This window comes from Ambystoma mexicanum, chromosome 14 (genome assembly GCF_040938575.1).
Source record: "Ambystoma mexicanum isolate Mex_15411 chromosome 14, UKY_AmexF1_1, whole genome shotgun sequence".
NCBI classification, from domain to species: Eukaryota; Metazoa; Chordata; class Amphibia; order Caudata; family Ambystomatidae; genus Ambystoma; species Ambystoma mexicanum.
This window is the reverse complement of record NC_090940.1, coordinates 627936454-627956825: the sequence shown is the minus strand read 5'-3', so window position 1 is coordinate 627956825 and position 20372 is coordinate 627936454. Positions and strand designations below refer to the sequence as shown.

General features: G+C 45.6%; 1 protein-coding gene across 2 annotated transcripts in view; it reads left to right on the top strand.

The window, feature by feature from the left end:
• The window catches only part of ACTR10 (actin related protein 10), a 146204-nt gene that overhangs the window by 47505 nt on the left and 78327 nt on the right, over positions 1–20372 (top strand). For both annotated transcript variants that reach the window (XM_069638090.1, XM_069638089.1), the window contains one exon: positions 16053–16132. In XM_069638090.1, coding sequence (XP_069494191.1) covers positions 16053–16132 — 80 coding nt within the window. The remainder of the gene's footprint in view (positions 1–16052; positions 16133–20372) is intronic.

The window sequence follows — 20372 nt, the reverse complement described above, 5'->3', positions numbered from 1 at the left end:
TTTATGGACCGGTTTAGGTAGTAGTGTTAGGAGGGGAGTTCCCGGACTGCGCCAGTACCTTGTGGTGATCGCAGTGAAGCATGGCCTGTGCCTGGATTCGTTCTTGAAGCTTGAGGTGAAGGGTTGCTAAAATAACCTGATAGGATGTCCATGGTGCCTTTTGAAGATAAAGGCAGTTGACTTTGAGGGACAAAAGTGCAAGTATATAGCTCTTTAGCAGCATTGTGCCTGGGCTCCAGTTTTAGTGCGCGTTGATGGTTGTGAGTAGCGGAGGGACAATTAAGGGTGTTATTGGTCCCTAATGCCAGTGTATGTGTCTACCATGGCACGAGGGTGGTGGGGTGCATCCGTGGTGGGTTAAGTTCAGTGATGGGTGGCTTAGCACAGGGAGTTGGATGCACAAGTGGAGCGAGGCCTGCGACAAAAGCCAAGGGGGAATCTGATGTGCACTGTGGGTGGGGGAAGGGGGCCATTAGGAGTGCTTAGCTGTGGAACCTGGAGGGCTGCAGGAACAAGATGCGCCGTCAGTGATATTTCAATCCCGTCTGCCATCTTGTTCCTGTATTAAATAAGAGAAGCTTGCTGAGTGGCCAGGCAGTCCGTAGTAAGCTGGAAGCAGATTGGATGTCCCCCGGAGAGGGGAGCTAATCAGGTAGAGACAGGCGGTGTCCCGAGTTAGTGTGTTTACTGTAGGTGAGTGACCTGAGTTTCACAAAGAAAAATGTGGAAGTATGCCCAGTTACTACTAGATGGGTGACAATGTATAATGCTACATGAGGCTGCATACAAGTATGGTAAAATGCTGGATGACTATAACACGACCGGACTGAGATTTTTGGAGTATGTGCAGGGCGGCCCGTTATCTGATATTCACAAGATGGTTGTGTCGGCTGAGCGGCTAGAGGAGGGCGTCTGAATGGACATCTGATAGCGGTGACCTAGCCAGGCTGGCTGAAAACCAGTGGTTTGCAACATAGGGATGAAAAAAGCGTCCGATTCTGGGTACAGGCATGTGTCGGGCATACAGTAGGGCTTGGTGGTGGTTGCCATAGCAAGAGATGGGCTGTACCCGGAAGATTTATGCTTTAGAGAATTAGTAACCCAAGTGGTTATACCGTGACAATGGTGAAACAAAGATCTGTTAGCTTGGGACTTCTGCGCATAAGCTCAATGTCTTCCTATAAAGAGCTTAACGATTTTAAAACCTGTCATTCTGTAACTAAGTTGCATGTTAGAATACAGCTCTGACCGCTCTGGTCTGTGACCAAGGAAAATTACTCTCAACAGCCCTGATAATAAAAAAGAAAAGAGCTCACTAAGAGCTCTCCAACTGCAGTGTATTTTATAACTACGTAACATGTGAGATTACAGCTCTGACCTATTTGGGCATTGACTGAAGAATAATTCCTCCAACAGCTTTGTTTACCCACCTTGATAAAGAGCTACGGTCGAAACATGTGTTGGCTTTCCTCATGTGATCTCTCATTAAATCAAGACTAAATCTACAAGTGTCCTGACCCTTGATTTTTTGGGAATTAACCAGATGTGATCATCATTCACGGATCCAGCGCCGATACACACAGGTTTCTGCCATCCTGCTTGCCTTTTTAAGGTTGCTCGGCCTCATGGCATCCTGCATTTTCCTGGTGCCACAGGCTCGCCTGAGAATGAGATCCCTCCAGTGGGCTCTCAGGACGCAGTGGTCTCGCTTCTCAGGCAAGAAGTCAGACCTTCAGGTTACAAGGAGAGTCGCACAGGATCTTCTGTGAAGGCAGATCCTTTTGGCAACCATGGCCGGAGATAACCATAGTGACTGACGCCTCACCCACAGGGTGGGGAGCCCACGCCAACCATCTGACAATCGGCAGTCGTTGGTCTTCATCGGAGTACAAACTACACATCAACCTTTTGGAGCTGAGGGCAATCAGACTAGCACTGAAGGACTTTCTGCCCTCTGTACGGGGAAAGAATGTCTTGATAATGGAATGAACAGTAAGACGGACACAAGTAACCAGAGTTCAAGGATGTTTATTGAACTTCAAAAAGGGGTTTGAAAAACACCCATCTCATCCTAAATCTGCAGATGGGAGCAAGCTATGACCTTCAAATAACGCGGTCTTATGTCTTGTCGCTATGAAAGGGCCTATACTAATAAACCTAATGCCAATCATTTCCTCTAAATACAAATAGTGTGGGAAACGGTGTTAAGAAAAAGGGTTCACAAAATTATATGCCAGTATGTTCAGGCCGTTGGCCTCCCTTGCCCACATTTTCAACACGGGACAAGGCGCTTCACTTCACACAGTCTCTGGCGGCTTTAGTGCGAGGATACAGTGCAATCATTAGCATCAGGGTCTTCTTTGCGCAAGTCTCTTTGCTTCTCAGAGTCTCTTCATTCAGAGGGCCTGAGGCAACCAAATAAACGACTTGTTTATGTATTTGTAATGCGCACCAGACCCAAAGGTATCAAGGCGCAGCAGATACAGGAATGTTTTCAGCTTGAGGTTACATAGATAGCAAGCAGTGTTATACAGGAAAAGTTACATAATTACAAGCAGATAAGAAGGAAGGAAGTAAGGAAGGATTACAGAATGTACATATATCATATAGTTGGAGGCAGGGATTACAGTATTTACCTATAATCATACAGTTAGAGGGGTGTATGTGTGAAATAAGTACAGGCAGCGCATTGATGCATAGGTTACCAGGTTAAAGAGCATCGTAAGGATAGGCTTTGTGTTTTCTATTTACAAGAGTCCAGAAAGTGGTGAGCGGGGGAGATGTCAGTCTAGTGGACAGACTAGTGGTCGTTTTCTCGGAGCCATTCCAAGGTGGTGTTAGAATTTTTGAAAGGTTTGATCTGCCCTCAGGAAAAGGGGGGTGGGGGGGCGGGGGGGGCGGGGGGGCGGGGGAGTTCCATAGAGCTGCTTTGACTGGGAAGCTGCTTCCTCCAGCTTTAGTCAATTTGAACCTTGGTATATAAAAAATAGGGGTCAGACTTTTGGGCTTCAGACTTTTTGTCCTATTCCGGATGCCATAGCGTTGAGAGGGTGGAGTCAATGTAAAAGCCCAGGAGTGTTACCTCTTTGGCAACTTTAATCCTGTTGCCATCAATATTAAATGAGGTGTAATTGGATCAGTTTGTTGAGGGTGGAAGCAGTCCCTAGAATGATGAGCTCAGTTTTGTCATCATTCAGACATAGTCCATGGACAGCCATCCATGCCTGGATGATGAGAGATTTTGTTTACCATGGCCAAATCCTTGTCATAATCCCCCGGTAAGCGGTCTGAGAATCTGGGTGTCATCTGCATAGTTAGTGTAGGTGACACCCAGGTGGTCCAGATCATCGAAAAGGGGCTTAGTAAATATGTACAAAGTGGGTGAGACACAAGATCTCTGTGGCACCCGACATGTAATAGGAATAGGATCTGCTGCTGCTGGCGAGAAGACCTTCATAGTCCTATTGCTCAGAGCGGACCAATGGTGAAGGAGGCATTGATTAGCTTGGTTATGAAGGGAGAGAGGTCTCTTGCTGCATCCTTAATAATTTGGGGTGGACATTTGTCTCCTTGACAATTTGGTGGTTTTAGGGTGAGGATAGTTTTTTCAACTCTAAGATTGAGACTTTCCCAAAGTTAAAGCGTTGTTCTGGTTTATTTGATTGTGAAGGAGTATTGGCTGGTCTATCAGTGTTGGTAATATTCATCTTTTTCAATGGCGATTTTGGCCTGGAGTGACGTAACATTGTTTAGTGCTTGCTGAACATTAGAGCACCAGAGTTTCTTTCAAGCAGTTGTCTGGCACTGGAATCGGGGTTTCTAGCTCTTTAAGGATTACAAAGAATTCCTTTGAACTTGAGTTGGCTTGGAGAATCCTGTTTATAAGTTTCGTTTTCTGTAAGTATTATTTCTTTCTTGTAGCGGGACGAGATGTTGGTGAGGTTGGATTTGTTTTCATCAGAGGGTGTCTCCAAGCAACTTCACATTTTCTTTTTTCCGCTCTTGGTGTGAACCACGAGTTTGTGGGCTCTGGGTTTGCTTTTTCTCATTTTTAGTGGAGCAATGGTATCTGGAGCTTCGGTCATAGCTTTATTGTTGGCATCTACTAGGGTAGATGGGTCAGTGGACTCTGGCATTGAGTTAAGGGACGGTACCAGTAGGGATATGAGCTTGTCAGTCGTGATGTTCTTTATATTCCTGGTTTGAATAGGCAGAGCTTACTGGGTTATTTTTAGGTGACAACATTTTGGCAGCTAGTGTAAAGGTTAGGAGGTGGTGATCAGTCCAAAGCTGGGGGTAATGGCGGTGATTGAGGCATTACAGTTAAAGTCTGCTACCCAATCTAGTGTTTTCCCTTTATCGGGGGGGGCGGGGGAGGGACACTCTTTCGAAGAGGCCGAGTTCCTTGAGCACGTTGAAGACAGCTAGGACTTTCTGGTCTTTAGGGTCATTGAATCCCAGGTTGAGATCCCCCAGCAGGAGTATTTGGGAGGAAGTTTTCAGATTATCAGATAAAATAGTGGAACTATCTTCCTCGAAGGCGCGGATGGGGCCTGGAGGTCTGTATATTAGGTGAATAGTACGTTTGTGAGTCGGATATGGGTATTTTGGCCATAAGAGATTCACAAGATTTGGTGTCAATTGAAGGGATTCGTCTTAAATTGAGGTTGGATTTGGCTATGATGGCTAAGCCTCCACCACGAGCATCTGTCCTGTCTGCTCTGGGGATAGAGTAGTTATTAGGCACTGCGAGCATGAGGGCAGGGCCTGCTGCTGCATGTAGCCAAGTTTCTGTTATGGCTAGCAGGTCATTAGGTCAGCTATCTCGATGGCATGCACCACTAGTGATCTGGCGTTGATCAGTGCACCCTTGAGGTCTGGGACGTGTTATTCCTTTTTTTCAATAGGGTAGATGAAAATGCACTTGCTTGCTTCTTCATCAAGTTTTACAGAGGGATGTTTACTCTGTTGTTTCTTTGTGGTCAGGTCAGCCAATGTAGGAGTGGCTAGTGTGGTAACCGGATTACAAATAGATTTGTCTATAGGCAGGCTATGTAGGCATGCTTTGCTTTGTTCTATGTAGGTCTTAGTGACAGGTGGTTTGTGAAGTCTAGTCAGCCTGGATCGAAGTCTGTTATTTCTGATTAGTGTGTGGCATGTTGTGTTGGTTTTGGATAAACCCAAGGTGGGATGAAGGTTATCGGACAATTGTTGGTTAATGTTATTGGAATATATATGATCTGTTTGAGATTTCTTGTCAGGCATGATCTTTTCAGGCACTGTAGTGGATATACCGTATTGGATAATCCTGTTAAATTGGGGGTAAAGGAGGCATAAATATGGCTTTTATGGTAGTTGGCATGATATAGTCATTGATTGGTAGGGCGCTGGAGTGGTAATGTGACCAGTAGGGCTTGTCAGTTGACCCAATACTAGTAAGGCACACATTAAGTGTAGATGTAGGATGTTGGTGGCGTACATTGTGTGTTAGAGGTCAATAACTGTGTAGTGTATCCACAGCTGGGAAGCTGTACTGTGTTACATGAGGTACAAGCAGTAGTATAGTGGTACAGTGTAATAGTTGGAGCAGCAGTGGGCTTACCAGTATGAGCAATGGGCCGGTGAACACTTATGCATAAAAGTAGGCTAGTTCGAATTTGACCAATGGGCCAGAGAACCCTATGCATACAGGTAGGCTAATTCAAAATTGAGCAATGGGCTAGTGAGCATTATTCCTACAAGTAGGCTACAATCATGCAACAGGAGAAAATGGACGCTAAGCGCATACATAAGCTGGTTCTGCATTAGGTAAAGGTTGGGCAACAAAAACATTGGTCGTGTAAAGAGGGGGTGTATATATATAACATTCTAGTGATGTATTCGGCAACATAACTAGTTCAGCATTGTGTAATAACTCGTATCACAGATGTCAGGCGGTATGCAGTAACCACGGTAATGGTAATGCTAGGTCATTCGCAACATTAACCATGCTTCTTACTGCAGCTGGAGAAACAAGCTAAGCTGGGAGACAAAGTTCATCTAGAAAGCATGGTTATACGGTGAAGCTAGCAGATGACAATATCGGCAGTGATTGACAAAGGTTGACGAATGGGTCAGCGTTGAGCAAATGAGAAATCGCAAGGCATTGTTTGCACAAAGAGTCTGGATTGGAAGTCATGGACAGCCAAATGCGTGCTAGTCATAGTCGCAGAGTGGATAGTGAATCGGGTCATGGGAATCGGCGAACAGAGAGAGACGGGGTATTTGCATATGCAGCCGCAGGGGTAGGGGAACAAGGTTGCAAGTGATTTAACGTTCAGACGGAGTTATAGGTAGCAGGCTTTTCTTACCGCGGATCCCAGTGGTTCATGTCTGGCGTCAGTGCACTGCTGGAGATGGTCCGGCAGCATGCCGTGGCCCAGCGGCACGGACAGATTCATGCCTTAAGTAGGGTGCCGGCTTGCACCTTCCTGCGGGATACAGTAGCAAATATACAAGGGTATCCCCAATGCGGAGACAGTGTGGTTGCTTGGCAACCTGTCAACAAAGCAGAGTTATTTTCCTATTTAGATTTTCACAATTGTTCACTTTAGGTGATTCTCTGTTCACCTTGGATCCCGCTCATCCGGGCTCAGATCGCTTTTTAATACAATTTGTCTCCCTCGGCCAGGCTCGGACCAATTTTTCGATTGTGCACAGGGTTTAGCTTGACCCATTGCGGGACTACTTCGATTTCACAATTCCTTTCCTTTTCACATTGATCACCTTTCAGTTGGATACCTAACAGACTTTCGAATGAGCACTCATGTGAGGCTGGACCATTCTGTCTATGGTATTGTTTCTTAGTTTCAAAATTCAGTCACTCATCTGCTTTTGCTATTCTATTTGCGTTGCTTGCCACATGCGATTCATAAACTGTTCAATTTTATTTATACAATGTTGCTGCTTGCAAACTTGTTTTCCACAAAGACCGGTCTTGTATCAGTCTCCCCAACTTTGCCATACTTCGCATATACTTGTAACTACTGCACCCTGCTACCCCTGGGTATGATGCGCATTATAAATAATAAACAAACTAACTCACTCACTGGCTGTGACTTCACTGCTGCTGCTTTGTTTTAGGAGCCAAGGACAGTACCACAGCAGAAAACTATTCTCCCTGCCTTGACTATCTACGCGGGAGAACCCTGGGTACTTCCGACACACAATGCAGGATTCTTCAAGCTTTAATTCCACGTCTTACGTTTCCTATTCTCGAAGGCTCATGAAGTTGGGGCCTTTCTGTGAAAAGGTCACAGGCGTTTCACTCCTTGCAATCCTCTTTGGTCTTGCCATCTTTCGCCTTGTATTAAACTGCCATCTTGGAACTGTTGCTTCCTTGTGAGCTTTGCCTTGCTTAGTGTGCGTTCGTGCTCTGTCTTTTATCCGTGTGGTCAGGTGTGTGTAATGATCAGTAATTGCCTGACCCTGCCTAACCATTGTATTTGGACATGCCGGGGATATGGCTCGGGTGTTGGTCCGTTTTCTTTCACAGTGAGCTGTCCGTGAGAAAGTGTTCATGTTGGAAAAGGAGGGGCAGGTTTCTATGTGTCCTACCTAGTAGGATGTGGTAAAGGTGTTGCAGGGAAGGAGACACCACGTCTCGTTATCCGATGTCCCACTTACACTCCCTGTAGACCCCCTCATCCAGGTGATCCTCCTTCACTGGTCCACCCCCAGGAACTGGATCCAAAAGCGATGGCCATGTCCTGGCCACCTGGACGATAAATCCTTGGACTAGCAGATGAGACACCTTCAGGTTTCCCACATGACGGGCAACACAGGGGCCATGTACTACCTCAACAAGACAGGAGGCATACGTTCACCACCACTATGTAGAGAGGCGATGCAGCTCTGGTTCTGGGCATTTCAAGAAGCAATCCTATCGGCGGTTCACCTAGCCGGAAAGGAGAACATGGCGACGGACGCTCTGAGCAGGCAGGGCATAGTCTCCCACGAGTGGGAACTAGATCAGAAAGTCCTTCAAGAGATTGTCACCCTTTGGGGAAACTCTCAAGTGGCTCTGTTCGTGACCAGTGTCAACCGGAAGTGCAAACTGTTCTTCTCCAGGGAATTTTCCCCAAGAGGGGCTCCAGAAGACGTGTTCGTACTGGACTAGGAGTTCCCACTCCTATACGGGTTTCCTCCAGTCCCTATAATTTCTCAGATGATCAGCAGGTTGAGAAAGTTCACGAAATCCATGCGCTTAATTGCCCCGGATTGGGCCTGGAGGACAGGGTACCCAGACCTTCTCGACATGTACATCTGCCCTCTTTGAGAAACCAGAAGGTGTCTCACCCACTACTCCCCGGGATCTGTCATCCAGGTGGCCAGGACACGTCATCGCTTTTGGATCCAGTTCCCGGGGGCGAACCAGTGCAGGAGGATCACCTGGGTGAGAGGTCTTCAGGGAGTGGGACACCAGATGGTGAGACGTGGTATTCCCCCACCCTGTAACACCTTTACCCTATCCTACCAGTTAGGATACTTAGGAACTCTATTCCCCACCCCTTTACAACACAAACACTTTCACACGGACAGCCCGCTATGAGAGAAAATGGATTAACACCCGAGCCGTGTACCTGACATTTCCCAATGCATTGGTCAGATGAGGTCAGGCAATTGCTGACAATTACTCACGCCTGATTTGCATTAAACTTCCCCCACACAGATAAAAGGTGGAGCTTGAGAGCACACTCTGAGTGAGGCAAAGCACATGAGGAAACAGCAGTTTCAAGAAGGCTGCAGAATGAGAGAAGAAAGACGGCAAAACAGGGGATCGCAAGGAGGGAAATTCACTTGACCTTTCCGACAAGGAACCGTTATTTTCAAGCCCCCTCAAAATTGGAAAGCATAATGCAAGGAAACCAGGCTGAAGAATCCTGCATTGTGTGTCAGATACCTGGTGCTCTCCCAAATCATTAATCAAGGCGGGAAGAAGAAGAAGAAGAAGAAGCAGCAGCCGCTGTGGTCCCATCCTTGGCTCCAAGAACAAAGCATCAGTAAAATCAACACAGCCGGTGGGTTGTGTAGACCGTTACAAGACCTGTCTGTGTTTAAGCCAAGGTTGCAAGCATCAACTGCAGGAAGGTGCGAGCATTTTGGACGGAATTAGGAGAGATCTTTGAGAAGGTTTTGAATGAGGGGATTGAGCTTGATTTTCAAACACTGGTCTTGGGTTGTGATGATAACTTGTTAGATCTAACACAATGCCAGAAGAAATGGTTATATAGAGGTGCCATGATTGGAAAAAAAATCATCTTAAGGAATTGGAAAAATGCTACTACCTTACACAAAGATTTTTGGTTTCATGAAATGCATTGTCTGGCTGATGTGGAAAAGTTTTTATACAAAAGACAAGACAAGAAAATGCTATTTAATAAGATATGGGGGAGATTTCTTTCAATATACTGAAAATGACAATTGTAAATGTTCGGATGTGAATTCTAAGATTGGGGGTGGGGTGGAATTTGTGTTCAGTGATTTGTAATCTTCTATATAGTTTATTTTTGCATTACATTGATGTTTTTAATGTATTGTGGTATTGTTAAAATTTAAAATTAAAATTTCAAAAACGCATTGTATGGCGAGTGCAGGAACAAACATTGTTAAAACACATGTGATAAAAGACTCCAGTAAAGTTTTTAACCGCTAATGAGTATTTGAACTTTGAAAGGAAAAGATGCAATACTTTTGACCGAGTTGTCCGGCACCGCGTGTGTGCTCTAAGGTATCCAGCTGAGAAGTCTCAAAAGTGAATTTCAAAATGTTGTAAAGAACTGTAAATCAAAGTGGCCCTGCAATGGGTCAAGTAAAATCCTGCGCACAGTCCAAGGTCTTCGATTTTGATACCGTAAAGACATTTTGAAAACAAGATTAATTGGTCCGAGCCTGGCGGAGTGAGTGGGTCTGAACCCTGCAGAGGGGGACCCAGGGTGAACAGTGAATCGTCAGAGAAATTGTGCATGTGAGAATCCTGAGGAGAAAGGAACTTTGTTTGTCGCATCAGGCTCTCTGAAGTAAGAGACTTTGAATGGCATAGAGACTTTGGCACAGAAAGCCATGATACTGAGATTTTCACTGCATCCTCGTGCTAGAAAAGCCAGAGTATGTGCTAAGCTCAAGTGTGCCGCCTTGTCCCATGCTGAAAACCCAGGGAAGGGAACACTTATCTTTTGTATAACATTGTTTCCTACACAATTTGTATTTGGAAGTAAGGATTGGCAATTGGTTTATTGGCATTAGGCCATTTTATGTTGTCAAGACACCACTAGGACTGCATTATTATTATTTTGATGGTCATAGCTTGCTCCCATCTTTAGACTTGGGATTAGATAGGCGTTTTTCAAACCCAATTGAAGTTCAATAAACACACTTGAAATGTGGTCTGTTGTCTTTCCTACTGTTTGATGCATGCCTTCCTTACACCTCCAATTAGTTTTCTGCAAAGAGGGGACCTTCTCTCGCAAGAGGAGGGTTGGGGTCTCTATTCTGAGATAAAGACGCACAACCTTCATGAATGGTTTCTGAGAGGTTGAAGTATAAGGATTGGGACCTCCCGGAAATCGTAATGGGGATTTTGCTTTTGGGCAGAAACAAAATCCTTGTATTGCTGACTTTGGAAAAGATTCTACAGCCGGTGTAGGGAAAAATATATGGACCCTTTTATGTGCAGTACACCTATGGTGTTGTCCTTTTTGTTAGGTTTGGCAAATCTGCGGCTCCATATTGGGACCATTAAAGGATACTTGGCTGCACTTTCAATCTTCAAGCGCGTTTTAGAGTAGGTATCATGCTTCAAGATACGTTTGGTCATACAATTTCTATAGGGATTTACTAACGTGTTGCGTCCATCTCCATTTCAGGTTACGATTTAGGACCTTCATCTTTTTCTAAAATTCCTTATGTACGCTCCTTTTGAGCCACTCCATTCATGTCCAATAAGATTGCTGACCTTCAAGACCATCCTTTTCAGTTGCGTTCACATCAGCCCGCAGGGTGAGCAAACTTCAGGCCTAATCTTGCAAGCCTCCATGTACTGCCATCTTCAAGGACAGGTTAGTTCTTAAAATCAAACCACCTTTTCTGCCAAAAATTGTATTGGATTTTCGTTTATCCCAGAAAATTGTGTTTGCATCTTTTTATCCTCCTGCACATCCTGGCAAGGATAAGGAAATGCTGCATAGATTTGATCCAAGACCAGCTTTTATCTTTTACAACTTGATGGTTAAGTCACGTCAAGCTGACCAACTTTTTGTTGGGTATACATGTCAAGAGTTGAGACTTGAAGTCAAACTTTGTCTAGATTTTATTATATTCGGTGTTAAAAATGCTACAGATTGGCTGGGAAAGATGCCCCAGAAGGCCTTGGAGCCCATTCCACAAGGGGCTTGGAAACGCCTTGGGTGCCGATGCATGATATTTGTGCAGCAGCCACATGGTCTTCCATTCACACTTCAGTAAACATTACTGTCTGGATTCATCCTCAGGCCAGGAAAGCGGGTTTGGGAAGGCGGTTGTACATTCTGAAATTCTTAATCCCTCCTGATCGGACACTGCTTTGGGAGTCTATCAAAAGATGAGGAATACATAGGAGGACACAATCCATTCGAAGAACAAGTTACTTATCCCTGAGAAAGTGCTTTCTGTTGGATGTTCCTCACATGCATTCGCCCCTCCCAACCTACTCTGCAGTAGAATTTCCATGCATTACACTTTACACTCTTTCTGGGTCTTACACTGCCATGGGCACACTAATGCTGATAATTCTGCAAGAAAAGGGGCGTAAAAACAGAACTGAATCTAACGGGCGGTGCGCATGCTAAATGTACCAGTGATGACATTGCGGCCCTCGAGGGACGAGTCGACTGCATCGACACACAACGCCCTCTCCGAAATATTCTTTTCCAAACCAGCTGACGCTGGAGACGAACATATCAAAAGATGAGGAATAATGGGGGAGGAACCTCCAGTTGAAAGAACGTTACCCGGAGTAAGTACCTTGATCTTCTGTCTAGGTGCTTTCTCATATAGTGTTCTTTGGGTTTTAACGTGGGAGGGGCTTGCCCATTGACAACATGCCAAAGAATACTGTCTCTCCCAAGGGAGTTACCACTTCTCCCCGACAGCCATCTCCTCCCATGTGATCCTCCCTTATAATGCCACCTCCAGAGTAAGGATCAGGTTGCGGATGGCTTCCCCAAGTTGGATGGGAGCAGTCGGGGGATCAGTACTCGCATCGGCAGTTTCGTTGGAAACGACAGCATAGTGAAAGAACCTAGCCAAGTAGAGCCTTCTTTCCTAGGTGTAGCTCACAGGATCTGGTGCCCATGGGCTTGAACCCTGAGCCAACCCCATGCCAAGGAAAGGAACAAACGGTCTTCCAATTATGCTGACTTTAAAGCCAGGAGTGAATAACCAGGCTAAAGCCTCTGGGAAGAGGAGGGAACCTGTGAAAACGCCTCACACTTTTTTTTAGTTAACTCATTTTTTCATAGTTTTAATCTAAATTCTTTTAGAATACCTCCCTTTCACTGCCAAGGTTGCATGTCGCCGGATTCAAGGCATGCATTTGGAGGAACGCATCCCTTCTTTACTAATCGATCAGAGCCTCCATTACATGCTTTGGTAATCGGCATCTAGTGTAGTTATGTGCCTTCCATGTGGGAGTCACACCGACGATACCACTGACCATAAAGCCTCCTCAATCTCACACCATGCGCTTAGTCTTCAATGGAACAGTCTTGAAGTGCTTCGCCTCCTACCTCTCCAACAGAGGCCGACTCATCCAGATGGGCCCGCAGAGAGCCCAGAACCACCTAGCTACGGCAGAATTACACAAGGCTGCATCTGCTCCCTGTCATTTTCATCCTCTATGTGGATCCTCTAAGGGAAATTCTCACCAACACCAGTTTAAGGTACACTGATGTGCAGAGGACTCGTACCTTTACCTAAGATCAATTGTATCAAATACATCTTTCAACTCCAGAAATGTCTGTACCTCATCCATCACAAAGGCAGAGTTCCTTCTCCCAGGTAACCTCCCCAAGCATGCTCAAGTACAGAGTTTTCTTGACAGACATGAAGTTCAAATTCACCACTCCAATCTCGTCCACTGCAAAATCTCCCTGATTTACCATAGACTGACCTCTCAGTCATAACGCACATTGCCAAGAGGACCCAAACAGTATGGCATCATATTGCGCACCTCTGCAAAGTCAAGCTTTTCATCCCCAACACCAGATTTCAGAACAGTTGTCGAAGCTTTAGTCAACTCCCACCTGGACGGTGGAAGTCCCTTCTAGCTAGAATCCCATGTACCACCATAGCCCTCTCTGAAAGCCGTCCACCATGCAGCCACATGCCTCATCACAGGTCTGAGAAATTCTGACCATATCACCCCCAACCTCAAGGAGCTGCACTGGCTACCCCTTCAAACATGCATCATGTTCACGATAGCCTGTATTGCCTAGAAAGCAGTCTCAACCAAAACCCCACTGTATCTGGCAGAGAAATCTAGCATCTCCAGAGGACGGTGCACTACCAAAGGTTACGACGTTGCCAGACTGGGATAAAGAAACTGTAGAATAAAGAAAACACCCTGTCCTTTGAATAACTTACCTGGTGGGCTCCATCCTACACTTCAGGAAGGACCTGAAGACCTTACTCTTCAAAGAACATCTGGTAAATCACTGACCAAATGCAACCATGAATTTCACTCTCAACGTTTGTGCTTTGGACGCAAGTAAGGTTTCCTCACCTGGCTTGGTGCATGTTGGCCAAGTTTGTGGGCAGTACCCTTTGGGGGACTACACCAACCTTGTCCTCTTGGTAATGGGTAACCCAACCTTTGGCATAAGTCTGTACTACACAGGTTGGTAGTGTGGCTGAGCCACCAGGCTGATCTCAAGAGCGGTCAATGTGAGCTCTAAGGTTGTAACAAGAGTTTTACAATGACATTTATTCACATAAAAAGACTTGGTTTCTTGATAAAAAAAATTATTAATTTATTTCACTGTTATATAAGCCTTCTTCAGAAGGGAGCAAAACATGTAAGACTTAAAATATACTTCAAGCACACTTTGTTTCTCTACATCCGATGATACCCATTGGGGATGGCACACAGACCCTTCCTACACCCTCAGGTGACTTGAATAGCTGTGGCATTGTGGACATTGATTTATCACTGGTACATTTAGAACAATACTGAGTTTGGTGCAAAGGAGTAGATATGGGAATAAAACAAAGGTTAACAAATCATTCATAAACTAGTAAGCACGTTTGAACCCTCCAATGCAAAGTAAATTAACCGTTTCCTGGGGGAAAGGCAAAAGCACAAAGTCTGAGCTAAGAAAAGACTCTCAGGGAGCTAGGAAAGCCAATGTTAGTTGAACAAAGTCAAGGGGAGCTGAATATCTTCTTGCAGGTGAGAAAGTCTTATACTATGTTTTTAGAAAGGTTTGTAGAAATAAGATTCACTTGAAGGGCCACAAGCTGGGAGGCTTGTGAGGGGCAAAGCTGCAAGCAACTCTGCAATGGCAACCAAGACAAGTATCAACTGAGAACAAGTGAGGCTACACAACAAGGGGTAAGTCCTCTTAACCTTACAGTATCTTTGGCTGTAAGAAATGGTTCCAGCTGGCTTCTGTTCCTGTGTAGCTCTGCAGATCCTGTTGTTCCTAAGTGGTGGGGACAAGAGGGAGAACGTCTGGGGACTCCTGCACTACAATTTGAAGTTCGGCGGCAGCAATGGGCAAACTTCAATTCAGCAGTGCGATAGAAATAAAATATAATCAAAACCTGGTTTGGCGCTCTGAGTAAATCTCAAGAAGGACCTTAACCAACAAGCAATGCCGAAACAAGAAGACCAGGCCCTTTTTGGAAAAATGGGCACCCATGGGTGTCTTAATGCAGCTGCAATTGCAGCCTGTGGTAAAAACACCCAATGGTAGGAAAACGTAAACCACTGCCATCAGCCATTAATTGTAGAAAGGGTAACATAAAAATGTTAAATGAGAAACTAGACAAAGGGGATACTAAGTAACCCCTCCAGCACCCTATTGTAAGATGGTGTGTGCTCGGTCTATGCTCGGTCTAGACATTTATGCATGTAAGTAAAGTCAATTTCACTTCACAGCTCTTGGAAACAGTACTTTATCCAAGAGAAGGTATTTAAACCTTTGGGAAATCTAGGAGACTTCCCTGTGCCACTGCACTGAAGGTGCTGTGTGTCACAATGTAAAGATGATGCCTATGGGGTTTGTCAGACTCCAAAGTCAATTGAAACACAGAGTCCAAGTCACAGAAAAATGCATGAGAGAGTGGGAATAGGGTCTCACTCTCTCCAGGTTAGAACTTAAAAGTCCAAAAGTCCAGCAAAAAGAGCTGGGGTTCTCTAAGGCAGAGGGAACTAGCACATTTCTGAGAATTCTCCCTAACAGTGCAGGTGACTGAAGGTTTGTCTGGATCAAGCATCCCTCATTCATGGGCTTTCTGAGGGCAATTCAGGGACTATCGGCTTCACATCTTTGGGCATACTGGGCCCTACTAGGACAACCAATGCAAATTGCTATGCAACACTGTTTATTTTATGCTTTGTTGATCCTAGAGCGACAAGCCTTTAGGTCCTCGCGCTTAGACAGGCAGACCTTGATGTTGTAGGGGCTACAGATATCTAGCGAACATCTTAAGAATTGGGGATGTCTGGGCTATGGAAGCCACAAGATAGGGAAGACCCTATTCAAGATTCAACATAAAAGCTCTTGAACTATCTTCAAGTTGGTGGATTTTTGAGGCCATATGTGACACAATTTCATAAAAACATAATGCAAAGGCAGAGAACAAGTGCATTTCCATCAACATCGGCAGTAGCCACACAAGTTAATTGGGGTGATGAAAAAAGCCTGCTAAGCACTTGTGCCAGTACATTGAGATGAAATGTGAAAATCGAAACAATGCAGTGATTACGTTTTTTTTGTACACAGTTATTAATTCCTAGGTTTGCAATCTCTTAGGGAGTTGGAAAGTCAACTGCTGGAGCAGTGCACTGTCGACACAGGCATGGCGAAGGGACAGAATTTGACATCTGTCATGGGTGAGTGTGATCTAATGTTTTTCTTTGTTTGGCAGTATTTCTTAGTTTAGAACTTCTTTCTTCACGAAGAACACCACATATTCATCCCGTCAGGAATGCATGCAAATTTCTTCAAGCCAGGTGCACATTGACAACTGTTGAAGTTTGCCTGAATATTTAAACAAAACCTCCTGCAACAATATAACATTCTGGACATGCAGCTAGATGTGGATCTCTCTCTCTTCCTAACTCAAGCCAGTCCTTCCTTTCCTCCTATTCCCCCTAAAGATGCAGTGTTTAACACCCTTATTTTCTCCAGATTTGACTATGGTAACAGCATGTACGTTGGCCCTCAACGCTTGCCTTTCCGAAGTCTCCAATGGTTTGCGAATCCTGCACTTGCAAACAGATATGTCCCGTGCGCAACCCTACTTCTACTGCTTGCCTGTTGAAAAACTGCTTGAATTCAAGACCTGTGCATACTGCAAAACGGGGCCTCATTTCGTCGAGACTAAATTCCATCACTAAAAACACATTCAGAAACCTCTGCTTTTCACCCAGTATTCAACTCTCAATCTTTCTTTTAGCAACTGTGCAACTGGGGTAATGGGTTTGCAACACAGTTCTTTGGAACCGGCTTTACTGCAGGATTAGCGTTTTGCTGACCTTTGGTGAGCCCTGAAAACATGGTTATTTCAACAATAAATACCTCCCTGGGCCTCCATCGCCACCTTGGAACCACTGCTAACAGATGACCTAGGTGGTGAACGTTGCGCTATATACACAATGTACACCGACAGTGTTGTGCGCGGTTAATGTACTGGAAATATGAACAAAACCGAAGGGTGACTGCTGGAAGATTTTCAATCCATCAAAACCATGGGCATTGCTCTAGGCAAACCACCTGACCGTCATTGTTTTGGCTGCCGGGTCAATACAATAGGAGTAGGGGACAGGCCATGTGTAAATAAGGATTGGTTCCACCTCCAAAAGGGGCAGTTTAGCCCAAACTGCTAGCCCACATCCGTTCTGTGACCTTCTGTTCTATCATGTAGTGTGCACCGAAGATACTTTATTAAAGTCACACACATTAACTATCAGTTTAAATTAAGTGTATGATTATTTCAATATACTAGTGTTGGGTGTTTTTTAAATTTGGTTAATTATGTAGAATAACTCCTTCTTTACCGGCCCGTCTCCCTACTTAAATTAAGCCTGATCACTCTCCCATTGCTATCATCATTAGCAAGTTTTAACCTCCCCTTTTGGTTAATTTGTTGTCTCGCCATTAGGTTAGACTGTTGCATATCCCACACCAGAGGAGTGTGTAAAAATCTCCATAACGCTCGGGTTCCCATACCCAACACTATATAAGTCACGAGCAGATTGTGACCAACCTGGACAAGTTGTCCCTTCTCCCCAAATAGGAGCTAGCCCCTATGAGGCTCAGCTGCACTCACAATAAAAATCATAAACACAGTAAAACCTCCGTTATCACCGACCAACTGCCCCAACATCGCCAGAGCCACCATTGGCGCAAAACGTGACTACTGCAACGTCCTGCTCCTAGGCACCTCCGCTAAAAACATTAACAAACTCCAAACGGCTCAAAACACCCTCAGAGCGGCCCTCAGCATCCCTAGGAGAGAACACATCTCACCGGCAACAAAAGATGCCCACTGGCTCCCTATCAAAGAACGCATAACACTTAAAGCCCTCACGATCACTCACAAATGCATTGCAAAAACAGCCTCTGCCTACCTGACTGAAAGAATACACCTTGCTCCAATCCACAGGCCAAGACGGGACCTATACTCCCACCTATTACCAATTCCAGTTTTCAACAGAGCCAAAGCAGGTGGCACGAGCTTTGACGTACTAGCCCCTAAAGCTTGTAACGCAGTTCCCCCCCCCCCCCAAACCTACGCCACGAAGAATCCCTCACAGCTTTCAGAAAGGTGCTAAAAACAAATCTATTTAACTAACTACTCCTACAATGCCTAACCAGTTCTACTACATAAAGTTATTTCCCAAATCTGTATAACCGCTATGTAAATGTACCTGTACTAAGTGAATATGCTGTAACAGCGCCACAATGCCGCCCGGCCGTTGGGCGCTTTATAAATTCAAATAAATAAATAGGAAGGTGAGCCCGCTACGCAAGGCCCTCCCTAAGACTCTGGGTAAGTGGGACTTTCATTCCAGAGTGGCACTCCCAGTCCAAACCACTCTTTCTGCATATATAGATGGATGTGGAAAAGACTTTAATATCTCCCATGATGACTATATTCCACAAAGATCCTTTGTTAACTCTATTGGATACAGGTAATGCTGAACACAACCTGAATGCCATGGTCAACGAAGGACACTGTCTTGTTTATTCCTGTGACGTGCATAAGGAGAGATTCTTATGGAGGAAGGAGAATGGTTATGCAGAGGCGAGCCTCTGCAGCATCGACATCCTAGAGGGTCGGAGCCAGTAGCATGGAAGAGGGCAAGAAAAGCGCTACTACCCGAACACCTCGAGGTTGGTGGTGTTCTACCCGACCAAGTTCAGCGAGATATCAGAGACTGAAGCCCACCCGTCCTGTGTGGTTGCGCAACCACAAAGTATCTATGGTAGGCCTGCGCAACCACAAAGTATCTATGGTAGGCCAGTTACGGACGTCGAGACCAGAAGGTAGAGGGAGCCTAGGTCGCCAAGCTCCACACAAGTCAGATCATAGCTACCGAGACAAGTAGCCAAGGGGAAAACCTGCTCTGTTATGGGAGCCGCAGAAACCTGACGGAGCGTACCGCTGAGAGGTACGATCGCATTGAAGAGGGGCTACGAAAGCTACAAGGTTATGCGAGCATGAGAAACAAATACCGCAGAGAGATGCACAGACATTGAGCGAAGGCTACGAAGGTCAACAAGGTTTCAGGAGCCTGAAAAACCAGACAGAAAACCTACGGATACTAGGTACGAATATTGTGAGTAACAGCAGGGAAAGCTATCAGTTACGGGAGCCTGAGAAACCAGTGTGTGCAGACGCCCTATAAGAAGGGGATTGAGAACGATACGAGCATTGTGAATAACGACTGTGAAATGTGGTGAATCCAGTGGAGCCATCACGGATTCCCTGGTGGTGACCTCCTCCCATGTGGCCTGGGGATGGCAGCCGCTACCTGATCCTGACCCTGTGGGCGTTTATATGACGGAGGATCACATGGGAGGAGACAACTACCAGGGAGATGTTATGACTTAATTGGAGGAGTCAGTACCCTGCCCCACGCCCATGAGGAAGACCCTCCGATACCCGAGTTCCCAAACGCCCACAACTCGCACATAACATCTTTTTTGTTCTTGATGTGCGTTTTTGTGAAATCCATGAGAGGAAACTACCGGGAGTTATAAGCCCAAAGAAAGTTATGGACTTCATCTGCCATAACCACTCAGGTACTTAGACGAGGAGAAGGACAAAGGAGTTTGTACAAAGTGACAGGAACTTGAAGTGCAACATGCAGACTAGTTGTTTTTCCAAACCTGCAATTACTGCAGCTTTTTAAAAAATGGCAACTGCACTATGGTGGAGGGAGGTGCAGAAGGAGATGTTGCCATCCACGCCAAGGCTCCTGAACACGAGGCACACCAAGAAAGCTGGCGAAGCAGAGAACGCCGCCGGGACATGGAGAGGGGACTCGTGTGCGAGCAAGGCGGGTCTGTAGAGATGCTAGGAGCAGTGCAGAAGCTCCTGGAGGCCCTGCCGCTCACCAGGACAGCAGTCATCGCCCAGGTCCTAGAGATGCTGGGAGCAGGGCAGAAGCTCCTGGAGGCCGGGCTGCTCGCCGGGACAGCAGTCTTCACCCAGGGCCTCAAAGGAAAGCTGCCGTGCGACCGCGGAACCATGCTGGATGCTGGAGAAGCGCCTGCACGCTTCAAACTGGAAGGCGGGTAGAGAAGCCATACTGCAGAATCCTTAGCAGCATCGGAGACCCTGGAAGAAACCTGTGAGTCTGCCCAAAGCAGCTGGGGGACCTGGGGCATTCCGACAAGCGCACCAACAAGTGCTTAAATGGTACAAGATTGCTAATGCAGAAAATATACAGAAGTAAAGTTTGTTTGAATGCAGTCAAGGCAAAGTACAAATTCAACACCCAATAAGAAGAATGTATGAATGCAGATAAGACAAAGTATAAAGGCAAACCCCAATCAATTACAGATGCATGAGATGCCAATGTGGGTGAGAAGTTTGAGAAAGTACATTTGAGAAAATATTAC